Source organism: Megalopta genalis, chromosome 12 (assembly GCF_051020955.1).
Source record: "Megalopta genalis isolate 19385.01 chromosome 12, iyMegGena1_principal, whole genome shotgun sequence".
Classification (NCBI taxonomy): Eukaryota; Metazoa; Arthropoda; class Insecta; order Hymenoptera; family Halictidae; genus Megalopta; species Megalopta genalis.
This window is the reverse complement of record NC_135024.1, coordinates 10,087,531-10,105,193: the sequence shown is the minus strand read 5'-3', so window position 1 is coordinate 10,105,193 and position 17,663 is coordinate 10,087,531. Positions and strand designations below refer to the sequence as shown.

The window sequence follows — 17,663 nt, the reverse complement described above, 5'->3', positions numbered from 1 at the left end:
TAAATAAAGATGTACACAATACATTCAAAAAACAAATTTATTTAAAATTTTTTAAAAATGTATAAAATTAAGAAATAATTACAAATAGGTCTGTACAAATACCTTTTGGCCGTTAACGTTTCCTAACGGTAGTTATGTAATTTTACATTGCAATCAGAAGTTAAATATAACTAAAATGTATTTCTAATAAAATATAATTTTTATAGATTTTAGTGACCATAAAAAAGAAATGAATCAATTACATTAAATTTATATAGACAAGTGTCTATATAAAGAACATAATGAAAATATGAAAACTGATGGCTTTATCAATAACATAGTTTTTCGAGACTAAAAGTACTATATTATATTGTACTTATGATTATAGTAATTGTTATCTCTGCATTGTTTCAAATTGGTATGAACATTTCGTATGTTAAACATCTATCACACCTCAAAAATAATCTATAAATTTGTAACAATTTTTTAGACATTAATACGCGAGCATCATCATCCCTCTTCCGTGTCCACCAATATAATCTTCACAGATGGCATCTCGGTGCAGGTAGTTGCAGCATTGATGCATTAACGTCATCGTTCCTAAATACGAAGCGAATGCAATTAAAAATAGACATCTGTTAATCGCAATAAACAATACGGCCGAACATCATGTATTGTTACATGCATAAACGTACGTTACTTTCTCTATGTATAGAGAAATGTGTGTCTAATTGCAACAATTCAAAATGCAGGAAGATGTTCTGACCGTATTGTCTCGATCTTTTGCAGAAATATTAATTTTGGTTTTGGAATAAGGGCAAATATGACTCTAAACTAAACAAATGTAAAATAATAAATAACAGTCATATATTTAACTCTCATATTACATTGTTTATGATAACTTCGATTGCATAATGTAACAGTTTACAATAATCTACAATTTAACAGGTGACTAAACAATTGATATTCTTGGTACATAAAACCTACATTACCAACAAAAGTCGCTGATACATGTTTGTTCATAAAATCTTTATATTTTATATAACATGTCTGATAAAATTCTCATTAAAATATATAGAGTAGCGCATACTGTGCTTTCATAAATTATCTAACATTTCATTATACTAACATTTTACTAACATGTACAATAGTGTTCTAAACATAATTTATTAGTTTAAAGAAACTAATGATGCTGTAAGGGTGTATTGAAAATATTCTTGTGTGCATTATGATACATAATTCAAATCATAAAATGGACGATAAGAGCTAAAAGCAAAGAGATTAATGAATAACAATTTAGGTATTAATAGAAAAATTTTCAAAAATTACTGATGAAAACATCGTAAGATAATATTAATTACCATGGTCCTCCTTCTTTTTCTTCTTTTTCCGATTCCATAATATTATTCTTAATAATTTGTTTATTAAACTACGTAAAAGAAATCACATTTTTTAGAATACAATCATTGAATATAATGCACATGTAACTTTTTAACCATTTAATGACAAGAATATGTATGCATTTGTATAGTATTTGAAAAAAGCTGCTCCATATTCAAACGTTTTAAGTTTCATACACCCCATAAAGCATAAGAGTAATAGATATGCATGCAAAATAAGGCACCTAATTTTACCATTTACAACACTTATTTTATTTGTATCAGTAAAATGAACGATTATTAGATAGTATATATATACTAGAGCATATCTTCCCAAATCATTTTGTTTTCAAACATAGCTACTCTTTTTTTTATAACTAAATCTGTTCGTGACATTAAAAGCCGTTTTCATATTATGTCTTCTTTGTCACCATATTCATTGTGGACGTATATGAAATACTTTACTGATAGAAATAATTCAAGTTTCATCTTGTACATAATAAATGCAATAAACGAGTTCTTCAGAAAAATATGTATGTACCTACTTTTCTTGTACATAAAACAATGACTATTTTTTTACATATATGTACACGTTTTTACACGTTTTTACATATCATACATATCAGTTTTAATTATTTGGTGTTTTTGAGTACAGTACTATCCAACTTTTTCAATGTTTTGAAGGAAAACCAGCAACATTAGCATAGCTAGGACCATGGTTCAAATAAGTATTGTATCGTCAAACGAAGATTTTTAAATTTCTTACTAAAACACTAAATTCTCTAACAAATTGCAAACGTAAGAGCTATACCTGGCACGTGTATCGCAATCACAATAAATTAATTTTAACATGTATTACATATTTACATAACATTCTTTTGTTGATATGCTCAATTTGTAAATTATGGCACAAAAATATTTGTAATCTAATTTGAAAATTAAATTGTACAGTACGTCAAATAAAATAACTATCAGCCTATATCATATTCAGATAAAGGTCAGATATTTCAACTAATCCACCATTAGTTTAGTGGAGACAATTAAGCTTACATGTGTTCCGGATGGTTGCGTATGCATTCAATTAGTTCCTGTGGTTTAATCTCACCAATACAAATCCGATGTACAGATGTGAAAAGAGGAAACCTGTTTTCCATATTTTTTGCTTTCAGCATATAATTTACTTCTTCAGCAGTGAAGGGACCTTGTAATTTCTGTCCGTTCAACATTTCCTGTTCCAATTCAACAATTGTCTGTAAATAAATAAATGTTGTATTTTGCATGTTCTTTTTCAATTGGAGAATAGTACAGTAAGTACGTCATATTATTTTTTTAGTATTATTGGTCTAACCTTGCCAGTTTTAACAAATGCCTCTGAAACTTTACGATTACGCCCACCATAACATGTTGTAATAAGATCTGCTACACCACAACTTTCAAAAAATGTAGATAGTTTTCCACCAGGGAAAAATACATCTACGAATTTAATCATTTCCATAAGTCCCAATCTAATGACAGCAGCTTTTGTATTATCACCTAATCTTAGACCATCAACAAAACCAGCACCACAGGCAACTATATTCTGTTAAAAATTAAATATGAAGAAACATTAATAGTTAGTATCTCAACATAATTTGTTTTAAAAGAAATTTATTAAGTAATTTATGCGTATTAACTAATTTAACAATTAATAGAAAATGTTTTATTTACTATACATAGAGAAAAATATTTAAAAATAATATATTTTGAATAGTTTCGGAAAGGACATGCATTTGTGGAAGTGTTTTTTTATATGTTACAAAGATTATGGTCATAGTATATCTTTTTTAAAGTATATATTTTCACGTTCATTATGTGAATGTGTATGTTATTATTTATATATATTATTTAATAATAATTCTTCATAACAATATAATAGGGTGAAAGTCGAAGTAAAAAATTACGGTTTCGGCTTTATTTTCAAATTATTGAAATTGAAGATTAATCCTTTTGTTCTCTTTGCAGAAGAATTTTCAATCGAGAAAGAATAAAAATTGTATAATATTCTCCAGTAGAATTTTTGCTAAATTGTGTTCCTTTCACCGCATAATTTGTCACATGTAGAAGTTTTAAATTACTTTGTAATAATTCATAGTTTGTAACTAAAGAATTGAATCCCAATTCATAAATTGTATATGAACTTTTTCTTCATTACTTCATTAAAAGTATTATTAAGGATATTATTGAGAAGATTAAAAAGTATAATACAATTATATAATGCATAATTACCTTTAATGCACCACAGCATTCAACTGAATCAACATCCTCAACAACCACAACTCGGAAGTACGATGTTTGTATTAGATCTCTTAATGTCAGCGCTATATTTTGGTCTTTGCAACCTGAGAATGAAATGCAATAAATAATAATATATTTCAATATATTTAATTAAAAGATTTATTTTCATTGAATGGTCTCAACAAAGATCATTAAAATTGGTCAACAAATAAATTACATATCATCTGTAAAAATACAAATAAATAAATAATTTTGTTTGAACGTTACTATAAATTAACGGTCATCATATTAAACTGATGACTGAGAAGACTCTAATTAAAAGTTTTTGCCAATAAAATCCAGATAACAGTATATATTATAACTACCAGAGTTGCCACCTTAATATTGTACATATCAACGTTGCGTTATGATTAGTTTAAAAATATGAGCAATATCTATGGAATTGAACAAAACCTGTGTTTCTATTTCTTTAATATTAATAATCACTTTAACCATGAGGTAACTGACACTTCTAAATAGAATTTTGATTCGACCTTTTTGTGTAATTGTTACTTTGAAATCTAAATAACGCATTTTTAATAATATGATGAAATTTAAAAATAAATATAAAGTGTAAATAAAAATATGTAGACGAGATTTAAATAAACGGGTAAATGAAAATATAAAAAAAAGGACATAAACATAAATAGATATAGTCTCTTCCTGATGTAACACTAGACACTGATCATAGAACTGTATTTTATATAATACATACATATAATACATACATATATTATCAATCCAAATATAAATAGTTGTAGTTCTGGGAGACTTAAATATAAGCTACAAGCATTGAACTTTATAAATAGATTATACATTACCTATAGTTGTCTCACAAAACATCTCTTCAGCTACTTCAGAAGCCAAGTTTGCTCCCATTAAAACCGCCATTGGAATGTTCAGTTCTCTTGCAATTATATGGGAAATAAGTTCAATTCCACCACCCTCTTTTTTATCAAATCCCTACAGAAAATAGATATAGAAAACAGTTGGAATAATTACCTTAGGTAACTATTATAATACTAAAGATAAGCTAAATCTGATTGAATAAAAGCTTTAGTGAGAGCATATAATTCTGAATACTCTCTCTCTCTCTCTCTCTCTCTTTCTCTTTTAAATAATGTAGAATAGTGCATTGGTGTAACAGTTATTAATATGAGATATTTTTAGTAAATCTAATACCATGCTCGATGTCTTAACAAAATTATTTTATTTTATTTATTTTGAAACCTTATCTATTTAGTGAAAGCAAAAAAGATTGTCCTGGTGATTCATAGTGGGTAGATACAAATAATAAATTCTACCTAACTGCATTGGAAGTTATTTATGACTCGATCTAATCCATACTTATGACATAACAATGACTTCATAAAGAGCTATCCATCCAATCATATCAATATTCCATTGATACAATATATGTTATCATTTTATCACTACCTTCTAATAAATAGGTAGTTCTGACATACTTTGTGGAACAAATAAATATGTGTAATCCTTAATTTTCAGTTATACTAATAGTTAAAATTTGTACCTTTATCAAAGAGAGACCGACTGCTGTTGGCTTAATATTCCCTAATAGTGTTTTACATATTCTTTGAATGAATTGATGTGGGATTACGAAGATGAGAATATCAGCATCTTTTGCAGCTTCTACTAGATCTGGAACAGCTACCTAGAATATAACACATTAATTTTGATATCAAAAAATTTATCTCTGAGAAAATGTAATTACTTCTATGTTATATATATATATACACATAAATACATATATCTATCAAATTATGTGTATATATGTAATATAAATCTATCATAAAGTATCTTCAGTTGGAATATATATATATATATATATATGTGAAATGTATATATAAATGTGAAATGTTTCAGAAATATGTTTATAGTATCTCAACATAAATTCAATTTGCTTTAATTTAATTTAAAAATGAAAAAGCTATCTGTGTGTGCTGTCTCAGTATATAAGTGCGATTCCTCAGACACCGAAGTTTATAATGTTATTATATTTTATTTCTTGACTATACATATTTTAATCTTCCCAATTTAAGCAACAATCCTTTGAAAAAAAGTCAATATGCTGCATATTATGTTAATGTTTTATCCACTACCCTACTGCCTTATGGTCAGTGTTTCCATAGAAGGTGCCTAAAATGCACTGACAGTTATAATAACTGCTCACACCATCCCTATGTTTCAAGTCTGAAGTAATAATAATAATCTACCTTTGAAACATAGACTGAGCTGGGTTTCTTCAGATTTATGTCAGGTCCTCGAGATAAAAATAGTCTTTACATTTCACAAAATTTTCAAAGCTGGTAAAATTGAATATTTCAGATAGAACTAAAATCTTTTAAAGACTCAGAATTCGGGCATTACTTAATGAATTACATTTTTTAGATGTTGTCTCTTAAAATAAAAGTATCATAAATACATGAGTAAAATACAGAAAACTGAATCAAGACATATGCTTAATAAAATTATATCTACATTCAACTAATACTACAAAATTGTTGGTAAAAGAACAATCTAATACAGAAACAGAATAAGACAACTCATATCAAAATGTATAAGAAAGAAGTTTAGCAAGAACAAACAATATCTAAATTTCCTTTTCTCTTGATCAATGAACACTTCTGTATCAAATCGAAATTACTAATAGCAATAGGATTGCACAATGATTAGTGCAATACTACTTTATTTCTATGCTATCAATCAAATAATAAATATAAAAGTTTATGATGATATCTATGTATCTTCTAGTTATATAAGTCTGTGTTACGTTATTCTTATATTGCTTACTTTTATTTCACAAGGAATTTATTGTCTGAGATTATATATTAAGCTTTTTTTTATCAAAGCTGATAAATGTTTCTATCAATCATCGAACAAAACATTATTTATATAATGCAATAACATCTGTTATCTCTTGCAAAAGATTAGATTTCAAAGATAATTTAAACAGTTTATTATTTCAAGAGATTAAAGTACAAATGTTTTAATATAATTTTTCATGCATTAAAAATCTTCAATATTGTAAATGTTGATAGATGTTGATATTGTGGATGTTGATTCAATATTGTAACTTTTATTTTGGCAAATGATATATAGCCATCATAAATAATATATAGCCATTTATTGTTTTCCAATGATAATAATCATTTCCTAGATATCTTTGAAAGAGTATAATAGTTGTAAGCTCAGATTAAACTGAGCAAGGACATACAAGGGCAATAAATGTGTAATTTATTCATTTTGTAAGGGATAAGATTTTAAATTGGATGCCAAGGTAATTGTTCACTCAAAGTCAGTTCTCTGATTGCAGGGGACTCTGTGAGTTGCATAACAGACTATTTTCACTCCTGAGATATGTTTCTTCTTCCTGCCAAATTATATTAAAGACAAAAGATTCTTAAATTAGCACAAAGACTATACAATAAAATTTGTTTCTCACATATGATTAGAATTTTTGTTATGCATTGTAATATTGTTTAAAAATTCTAAACTATATACATAAAACTATTGCTTTATTGTTTAGTTATATTGCCTTTTGTTTTTCTCTAGAATATTAAAACTTTAATCGACAGAAATACTTTGCTTATTATTTTAGATAGGCATTATTCTAGTTTGTAGGTTTTTATTTCGTTTTTACTTCTTTTTATAAGAAGTAGCATGTAAATAAATAGGAATCTCTAAACATTCTAAATTAAATATGAATAATTAAAAATCTACTCAAGACAAAGTTGAAATTGTTTAAACTTCTACTTATATTCAAATATAAGTACTTGCTGATAAATACACATATCTTTCATTACATAATTATTTGATACATTTTATTAATATTATTTTAATAATAATACTATTACTCTACATTTAATAATAAGCAATGTATCAAAAATTATGTATGTATGTGATAGAAACGAATTCTTATCAACATCATTAGAATTTGTTTAAATTGTTAGTTTTAAGATAAAATTTTTATATTTCAAATTTAGATATCCCAATTGAAAGTTGTGAAGATACGCGGTAGATATAAAGCATCTAGAGTCTAGAGTTACGAATCAATATAACCTCAGCCGCTTTGGTCGCGGTCAAGGTTCTGTTCCGCGAAAGTCATTGGTATTGAAAATTCGGTAATTATGTATAAGAATACGTGTGGTATACATATTTATCTGAATTAAATCAGAATGAAATTAAAAAATCATTTTATTTTATTCGAAGTAAATATTAAGCGAAGATGTCTAAAACATAACAAATTATTTAACAAATTAAGCAAAATTTATTCTGCTGTATTATTCCAGAATAGCTATAACTGGTTACAAGGCTATTTCTTTAATTACGAATCTAAATAAGCAGGCAAAATATTCATATGTATAGATACATGCGTACGCAGATAAACTATACTTAAATATATATTTCTTATCTCACAAGTCACGAGGGTTACGTAAACGCAAATTAAGCTTGCGGAAGAATGTCTACAGTCTACGGTAGCTATTCAACATAAAGGACACACCTAAGTATTGCGAAATGTCTGTTTTGTCTATTTCCTAGCAAACAGATTGTACATATATTAGATTGGAATATAAAACTTATCGGGAAAATGTGTCAAAACCGTTATATTAATTCAGTCATAAAAAACTATGTGTACCTACTAGTAAACAATTTACTACTTTCTAGTCTGTACATGTGATCTGACAGTCCAACACTTGAAGTTAACAACATGAAGTCAACTTTATTTAATATAAAGATATGACATCATTTGTACATGTGTTTACTTGAAATTGATAAAGTGTGTGTCTCACGATTATTTAAACTTTTACGATAAAAATATATGAATTCCTATAATCTCATACTTCCTATTAAAACACATATAGAACATATTAACTTTTGCAAGTTATTAAATTGCAATTTCTAAATTAACGAGATAAATGAAGCAAATATTTTATTAAAAAAGTCTCATAATAAATTACTTACCACATTGGGTGGAAGTTGATGACCTGGAAGATATTTTACATTTTCGTGTGTCTCATTGATAATTTCAGTTAATTTTCTTCCATTGATAATTTCTTCATACACATACATTGTAACACAGTCATCAAAAATGCTTTGTGTACTAGCATTTGCTCCAACTATCTTCGCGATAGCCGAACCCCTGGAAAGCATATGAGATGAAATTGAAAACGCTAACAAAACTATCACTTATACAAATTTAAAGTTTACGCAAATCTGTATGCAACTAAAAAATGTTTCATTAAAAACTTATGCTCCCTAAGCTTCTTCGAGTAACTTAATTATACAACATGCGATTTTCATCGATTCTTTATAAGTAAAAATCTAAGTATTTAAAATAATAACATTCGTTGAAATATAATCTGAAATGTGCATCATAGATACATTTTTTACAGCATGATTTTCTATGCAATGTGCTGTTATCATTATTTGCGTAATTCTTAACGCATGTTTCTATAAATATCATAAAAGTACTACGATAGATTCTGAGTACGGCAAAATCAGTGACACTTGTTCTAAAATAATAGTAGGCACCAAATACGAAAGTATATATGTACTTCGTAAGAATAATAAATAGGAAGCAATTTTACGTCCGTGACATTTCAGACGACTTGTACAGACAGCACGTGTAAATAAATCGCAATATTGGCTATTTTAACGAAATTTGCTAAATTGACGTTGGAGATGTTTTCGGTTATGGAAAATAGAGGTTTTAGTATTTGCGGCAGCGTACCAGTTTCCAGATCCAATAATACAAACACGTTGTTTAGCTGCCATGGTCTTGTTGCTCCAAATGTCGGAGACACACGTTTAAACAATGTAAAGAATAGAGGAGTGTTAGACACGACCTGTGCAACTCTGAAGCAAAGGGACGACTGGAACAGCTTCGCACATGAGAAGACTTGCGCTATTTTCCGTGGAAGTGGCAGCGCACATATACATACCAACGATCGTGTTGATATTAACGAACGTTGATAGCTGAGACATTATCGCAATTCAGATTGCTTCAAGATACATAAATACACTCTGATAAAAGTTGTCGCCTTCCAATTGTGTTGTTTTATATAAATTCGAAAGCAATAGTTCTTTTAAACAAAACACTAAACGATTTTAATTATTTTAAACGTATATTGCTTATTGTTAATAAGATATTATTGTATGTACATACCTATTTTATTGTATTGTTAAATGTGTGTGGAATAAAAGAAGGCAATATTAATAGATATCACATTTGCATATTGCTGATTTTTCATAACTGAAAATCAGTTGTAATTCGACTCTGTGTTATTTTTATAATTTACGTGATAAATTACGTGATAAATCAAGGTCTGTTGCGGAAAAATGTGAAACGATATTAAATAACTTACGCGCATATTATTTTCTCTTTACGGTAAAATATTTGATTCTGCATATAACAAAAGAATATTTTATCTGTTTCAGCAACGTCTAAAGCTATAAGATATGTAGTGCATATTTTCAGTTTACATAATTTAATAACTATATAATAAATGGATATTAAAGTAGCAATGAAAATTAAGAATAATATATTGTAAATATTTGCTTATGTGCATACTATAAATATGGGAGTATATTAAATTCTGTTGAATTTCTTTACATTTAAGCTTCAGGAAACACTTATAGCGAAAAAATGTATATAGTACTTAATTTTATTAAGAAAAATACTTTTATCGAAATCTCATTAACTGTATATAGAGCTATTTAGAGCATGCCTAATCTGAACGCATACATATTGTTCGTCTTATTATCATCTACTGTTTGCTATCAGTGAAACTTTACGAAGGAAATTGTTTACATAATGTTTCACCTTCAAATTGATAACAAGATAGTTTATCAGATACATACCTGATGACAAAAAAATTCATTAATAAAATTAATTATGAATTTTTTAACGGTTCAAGCATAACGGCGCGACTATTAATTATTTTGAATAATTCTTATTATTTTTAGTTGATTGTATGGAAACGAAAAGAACCACATTTAAATCAATTTTAATAGATAGTATGAATAGTTACGTTTTATAATGACGTCACATGATTATGAGACTAATGATAACAGAAATTGATTCCTCTATTAATTACTAATTAAATGATATTCACCTTATATTATTTTAAATAAGTGATAACTTGATTTATGTTTGAATAATTTGTACACATGAACTTTTATTATTGTTTATTCAGCAATATAACACGCACAAGTAGAGGTGTATTACGGTTTTAGCTACAATTGCTTAATTTCTCATTACTCTTGTATTACATGAGCAATAAATCGACGAGATATAACATGTTTAGTACATATAGAAATTAAATACACATGCCTACGTATAATATTTATTTACTTCCATTATATGTTTCAGATCTAATTACAACTTTTATTTTTTTATATTCTTGAATTCTCTAAGTAAATACACATCAGAGGAAGTGTGATAATTGTAGCATTAAAAATTAAGTTTAGTTACAATGACTTCTTGAATAGTATACTGGATGTCATTTAGCGTACAACTGTAATTTAGGAAAATAATTTCATAATTTTTAGAATCGTAATCAAAATGTTTAATGTTTATACTATTTCTCGTATAGTTGACAATAGCAACAAAAATAGTGAAATATAATAATTGCTATTACATATCACAAAATAACAATACTAAGAATGCGTTCTGTAAATGAAGTTTTTTCATGGTTTAAACTTGTTTTAGTCTTCTGTAGTAGATTGCGCAGCGTCTAAAATAATTTCAAACGAAAATGGTTGGAAGCTGTATCCTTGTCCAGCATAAAATTTGCTTTGGAATTCGACCCTGCAAAAATAATACATGAAAAAATAAGTTTAATACGAGAAAATTGGAATATATCAATTTTAAAATCAACTTTCTTAAAGTAACACTACGTTAAATATAATTTGTAATATATACAATCTTCATACCAATGAAGTCGGAGTGTATGTAGGAAGGCTGATAACCCTTCCATAAGTACTAGAATACCAATGGTTAAAATAGCCCAAAATGCAAACACAGCCCATAGAATAATACCACCTGACCAATGCTCTCGTTGTAATCCATTTCTCATGACCATGTTCCATAATACTTCTGATAATTCTAATAAAATAAATTAAAAAAATACGCATTAAAAATTTGTGTATTATGGATTATGTAATAGAAAATTGATCTCTTAGCTTACGAGCATGAGCAAGTGATAAAGCCCACAAACGTAAATATGACGCAGTATGAGAAACACTGCCAAGAACATATTCAATAGTGTGAATTCCTTGATGAATAAACAATTCACTCATGTCCTCTTCTTCTTCTTTATGTCCCCCTTGAACAACACCGCTATTTGGCTGGATGGAATCAACTCCACCTTCTACATCACCATTTTCAGTTCCATGATTATTTAACTAAAAAAAAAATACCAATAAAGTTAGTTTTCAGTATATAAATTCATTTGATTAATAATATTATATCATCTAGTATAAAAATATGTACGAACTATAAAGAAATATTCAAATTCTGTTAACGTTCTCATTTTTCACATTGCGATGTGCATTATTTATGATGTTTTACTTTGAATGGAAATTTCTATTAATATTCAATTATTATACTTAATAAAGTTTAATAATTAATAAAGTAATTATTAATAAATATATATTATTAATAATTATTTTATTTATATATTATTAATAATTATTTTTATAATTAATTATTATTAATAATTATTAATAAAAATTAATATACTTAATAAATTAAATACAATATATGCATTTTAACTTAATATTCAAGGTTGATAAATATTATATTCATATTATACTGTATTGAATATTTAATTAATTGGAGATTAAATCAATGTAAACAATATTTGAAGATTAAATCTGTGATCTTCGTGTAGATAATAGAAAGTTCTAAATTAAAGATTGTCAATTAAAGATTCTATGCATAAATTTCCTTGAAACTTGGTATTATAAACTACAGTATCATCTTTAACGGAATGTAGTTTTATTAGTAAAACGTTGTTATGTCGACAACTGGCACGTGAAAGTACATACTCGTGACACAAATATTTATTCAAATTTCCAGTTAGCGTAGTATTTCATAATCCATCTGATCGAAAAGTTACGAATTAAAAAATTCTTTGCATAAATTTCTGTTACCTGGACATGTTGCTTCTTTTTGTTGTACATTAGCATAAAAGGCCTTCCGAGTAACATCCACGGAATGCAAAGAACAGCCAGAACTACAAGAAGTTTTTGTATTCCTTCTTGACCAGCGTACATCCATGGACTGCACCCTTCAGGCGCAGTTCCACCGCTAAACAATACCATGTTAATAAACGTAATTAATACGGATGGTGCGCAGAAAGGACCATGTACTTGGTCCGTTTCTGTAACAATGAAAAAGCATGATATGTATAGATGATACAGACGATATTATATTATGTATTTTCATCAGACTCAAGGAAATACTCACTACCGCTATCGGGACCATACTTTATCCATTTGATAAACATAAGAAGCACCATGTACAAGAAAAGGAACATTAAAAATATAATTTGTGGGATAAATTCACAAGTTATGTTAAGCTTTCTTTTAAAGTACATATGATTCCACAATCCAACAACTACACCGAACAACATGTGTACAACGCCAAAAATGATTGATATTTTCATTTTGTACGAGTTCAAAAAGATGATTTTGTTGTCTGCCAATTGCCATACAGGATCCATTCCTATCGGGTACGGGATTTGGTAGTATTCATCTTTGTTACTAGGATTTAATTGTAAATTCGCATTTGAATTTATTGTGCTATAATTGTAGGAAATTTTCCAATATGACCCAAAGACGTTCAATGATTTAGAAAACACGTCGTTGTATATAAATCCAGTGTACATTGAAAACAATCCCATGAGGAAAATAATGTATCGACCACCGAAGAAGATATTCGCGATTTCATTGTCTGTTTTCTTTGCAGCAAGCCCTTTCTCGTTCAGTATCATCCATCCACCAAAAAGGAACATGATCAGTCCATGACCAGTATCGCCGAACATTACAGCAAATAAAAATGGGAATGTGATTATGGTGTAAGGAGCTGGATTCATCTCCCTATAAGAAGCAACACCGTATGCATCTATCAATGCCTGAAATCCTTTCGTAAACTTATTCGTTCGATTATATGTTGGAGGATCTTCGAATGTTTCCATACGATTCAAGATTGGCGGCACAGAACTACCGCTGCGTTCCTAAAACAGAAAATCAGCAAACACAATTTATAATATATATATATAAATGACATTGATTACAAATGGTCACATTTAGGAAGGTACTCACGGTTCCACGACGTAACGCAAGTTGAATCGTTTCGATATCTAACACCGGAACCCAGCATTCGGCAATTAAACATTTCTGTGTCACGTCCAAGTTGAATAAATTTAAGGTATGATAAATCGCCTTGATCTTGCGGACTTTGACAAACCAGTTTTTGATATTTTTTGCAGCAGCGACCAGAACTCGATGACGATGATCTTGAGTTTGGCCAAGAACCTGTACATCGTATAATAATAAGCTATTAAGAAAACGTAGAAGATGATCATCGTGAGCGTGGTGCAAAATCAATGAGAACCGTGTATATGTAATTTTACGAAATAATTCAGACAGAGAAAAATGACTAACTGTATTTAAATCTTCGATTCGGGTCATAACACCCATTGACATTTCACGGCGATCAGCTGGTGCTTCAGGGCACGGGTACAAAGTAGCTCTGAATCCTTCACAGATCTTTTTCACGCGGGTTTTAAGCTGATCTCCTTGGAAGAATATGATAAATACGGACTTGAAAACTTGGTCCCCCTAAAAAGGATACAGTGAGACGTTGATGAAACATTCTCGGTGGAAACAATGTACTCGATGAAATTGTCGATTTTTGCTTACTGTCGAAGGATCTTCAAGAGGTGTTTCAATTTCAGCTTGACGTAGGAATACATTACCACGACAGGCTCGCCACAGCATACGTTCAAATGCAGGGATCCGTTCCCTTAGAATCACTCCTGCCACGAAACTATTTTAAAGGATAATTTTAGTAAGTCACCTGATTTTCGAGTAAATGAAGCGAACATTATGGCTAGTACTATGGTTAATTTATTCTATGATAATGTGAATCGATCTAATGCACACATACACGCAAACTCACGTACATACACACAGGCACACGCACACACATACTACACATTCGTCATAAGTATAAACTTAATATAATAGAAAAATTGTTCCCACGTGTTGTTTACCAAGAAAACTGCCGTATTGAAAGTTCTACGTCAATACCATTTATATTATACATATTATTTTCAACCTGTATCGTGTAGCATTTCAATGCATTATTTGGCGGTTTAACCGTAAATATCTTTTACATTTGTACGTTACTACTGAAAAATGATGATTAGGTAGCCATGGTCCTTTATAATCTCCTGATAAAAACACCTGTTATTATTAATTACAAACTTGAAATACATTGGAATTCTGGGTAAAGGTATATTATAATGTACAGAGTAGTTGAATGTCTTACTTTATATATTAGAATAACCTATAATATGGCAAATCGAAAAATCGTTTGTCAAACGAAAGCAGTTTATTAATTTTTCGAAAGACTTTTTGTTACGTTGCATATATTGTATATCGTATATAAATAAACATAGTTATAAATTATGTGCTAATGGAAATAAATAAAAAGTGTTTAGGAATAGAGTCAGAACTGGCATGATCGATATATATACATTGATATTGTGGCTCTTGGATAGTTCACTGTAGTATTAATTCAGATTCACTGTGTTACGGAATGTTAGAGGAATAATATGTTAAGTATTAAATAGTTTAATATCGGCTTTGTCATTCCTGCATCATACATCTACAATTACTGGCTATCAACAGGAAGAAAATGCATTCAAATGATGAGTTCAGATAAATAGAGCTACAAAGAGGGGGGAGAGTTATACAATACCGACCAAAGCTTGTCCTAGATTTTCTTGTTAGTTTATTTACTGTATTTTCTATATATAAATAAATTTAAACTATTGTTTTACTATTCTTCTTTCTTCAATTTTATCAATGTTCTCGAACGTTTACGTTGATATTCGGTGTACAAAAAGTTATATTACAATGTAGGTCTGTTATTTTATATTTTTTTTTGCAGATTGCCTATAAGAATTAAAAATTCTTTCTCGCTTTTGTATCAGCCATTCAATTATCGTTCAATACCGACCAAACTTTTTCTTATAAATTCTAAAAGAACGGAATTTCTCATAAATTGGAAGAAAACGACTCAAAGAAAGAAGAAATTCGATCCCGCCGATGAAGTTATGAACATGTCATTTACAAAGACTCATTCGACAAAAATTGGGTATAGTGTGTTAAAAATGCGAGTTGCACACATGCCAAATGCACGGATCAGGATAATAACGTCTAGACTGCGAATTTTTATGTAAAACAAAAATGGTTTGGATTAATTAATTGCGGGATACAGAAACTATACGTAGATATCTCTACTTTCTCTAAATTATTTCGTTCAGTTGAAAATAATGCAAAACAGTATTTTGAAATTCTTCAAGTGTTTTTACGGTTTTATATTTGATATACTCATTCTTGCCATAAATGCATAAAGATCCGCAGTCTAATAGTGACCGTTTTTTTCTTATTTTGGAATTCATACGTCTCTCTACGAATGCTATTAATAAATTCGATCTGAAAATATAATAATCATGCAGTTGGTTGGCACTGGACGACAATTCCTCAACCGTCGTAAATTGCAGACCGTAAATATTGTTAATTATTAATTTTATTCATTTATGCTACAAATTGCATTTTTCAAATTTACAGCACAAAAACTCAAGACGCCCGGTACTGCACGACTCTCCCCTATGCACTTCTTATTTGATCGTTACGGACGTATAAAAGAAGAGTAAAAGGCGTATAGTATATTTGCAATAGCGTTTATAGATTTTTAGATTCGACGTTTACATTTTCCGCGATCTTTGTCAGTGATAGGATTAGTAAAGGAAAACATTCATAAATTCAGCAAAGCAAGGTCTGTATGAAACGTTCAAAGTCGTTTTATGGATAACTATTGGAGATACGTACGTGTAAATATATCAATAGATTTCAGAATTATATAAATCTATTAGATAGATTGCAAGTAAAGTGTGTTCGCACTGAAGAAAATGATTACGTAATAGTTATATGACAGGAAGGGCGGATAATCAATTTATTTTCTGTGTTATTAGTTGATGAGTTGCGATGCTTAAGTTTGGTTTTTGAAGGGACCTACACATGTTAATAACACTTTTGAGAACAAATACAATGATTTTATCATTTAACGAAGACTTATATAGATTCCCAAAATTCAGTCTTCAAATATACCATCACATTATTCATAAAATCATTAATAAAATTTGATCATATCGTCCATTGAATTCTTTTCTTATAATTGAATTACTTTATATAATCATAATTTTTTAATTCACAAGTATAATATTCTCGAACAAAGATAAATAGGACATTTGGAAATTATATAAAATAATAGGAAGATGTTAATTTTTTATTACTTCAATTTAAATATTGTTGAAAAATTTGTATTTTTTGGTACTACGTGAAATCACTTTGACTCCATATGACTTTTTACATTTTATACGATATTTTGTGGAACATTGATGTTGGATACAAACGTCAAAAATAATTTGCTGACCTCTACCTTATAGACATACTAGTTACGTAATATGTTACTTGCGTATACATAAATTTTTATACAATAATTTATTGAAACAGTTTAACTAAAATAGAAGCTTTACTATATCGCAATGTTTTACTATACTTTACTGTAGATGACAGAAGATCAGGTCAAATTTTATAACATTATATCACAAGATTTCGAATTTGCAATTGTGAGATAAAATAGAACGTTACATCAGTTATACAATTACTGAA

The 17,663-nt window shown here is 28.6% G+C and overlaps 2 protein-coding genes across 6 annotated transcripts in view; both read right to left on the bottom strand.

Moving 5' to 3' along the window:
• Positions 1–23: 23 nt before the first annotated feature.
• Gpdh1 (Glycerol-3-phosphate dehydrogenase 1) lies at positions 24–9,583 on the bottom strand. 2 transcript variants are annotated; one of them, XM_033468141.2, is made up of 8 exons: positions 9,424–9,583; positions 8,655–8,832; positions 5,203–5,343; positions 4,493–4,634; positions 3,624–3,736; positions 2,707–2,937; positions 2,409–2,608; positions 24–579 (listed from the first exon to the last, which is right to left on the bottom strand). In XM_033468141.2, exons 1-8 carry the CDS (start codon positions 9,465–9,467, stop codon positions 522–524), a joined length of 1,107 nt encoding a protein of 368 aa, XP_033324032.1. In that variant the 5' UTR covers positions 9,468–9,583; the 3' UTR covers positions 24–521. The 2 variants fall into 2 exon arrangements, with proteins under 2 accessions (XP_033324032.1, XP_033324033.1); XM_033468142.2 differs by lacking the exon at positions 24–579 and having other exon boundaries at positions 825–2,608; positions 9,424–9,582.
• A 1,282-nt stretch (positions 9,584–10,865) lies between these two features.
• The window catches only part of Vha100-1 (V-type ATPase subunit a family protein Vha100-1), a 34,750-nt gene continuing 27,952 nt past the window's right edge, over positions 10,866–17,663 (bottom strand). For all 4 annotated transcript variants that reach the window (XM_033468118.2, XM_033468120.2, XM_033468121.2 and 1 more), the window contains exons 4-11: positions 14,622–14,748; positions 14,364–14,540; positions 14,022–14,234; positions 13,165–13,933; positions 12,849–13,078; positions 11,882–12,098; positions 11,628–11,799; positions 10,866–11,502 (exon numbers count right to left, since the gene is read on the bottom strand). In XM_033468118.2, coding sequence (XP_033324009.2) covers positions 11,400–11,502; positions 11,628–11,799; positions 11,882–12,098; positions 12,849–13,078; positions 13,165–13,933; positions 14,022–14,234; positions 14,364–14,540; positions 14,622–14,748 — 2,008 coding nt within the window. In that variant the 3' untranslated portion in view covers positions 10,866–11,399. The remainder of the gene's footprint in view (positions 11,503–11,627; positions 11,800–11,881; positions 12,099–12,848; positions 13,079–13,164; positions 13,934–14,021; positions 14,235–14,363; positions 14,541–14,621; positions 14,749–17,663) is intronic.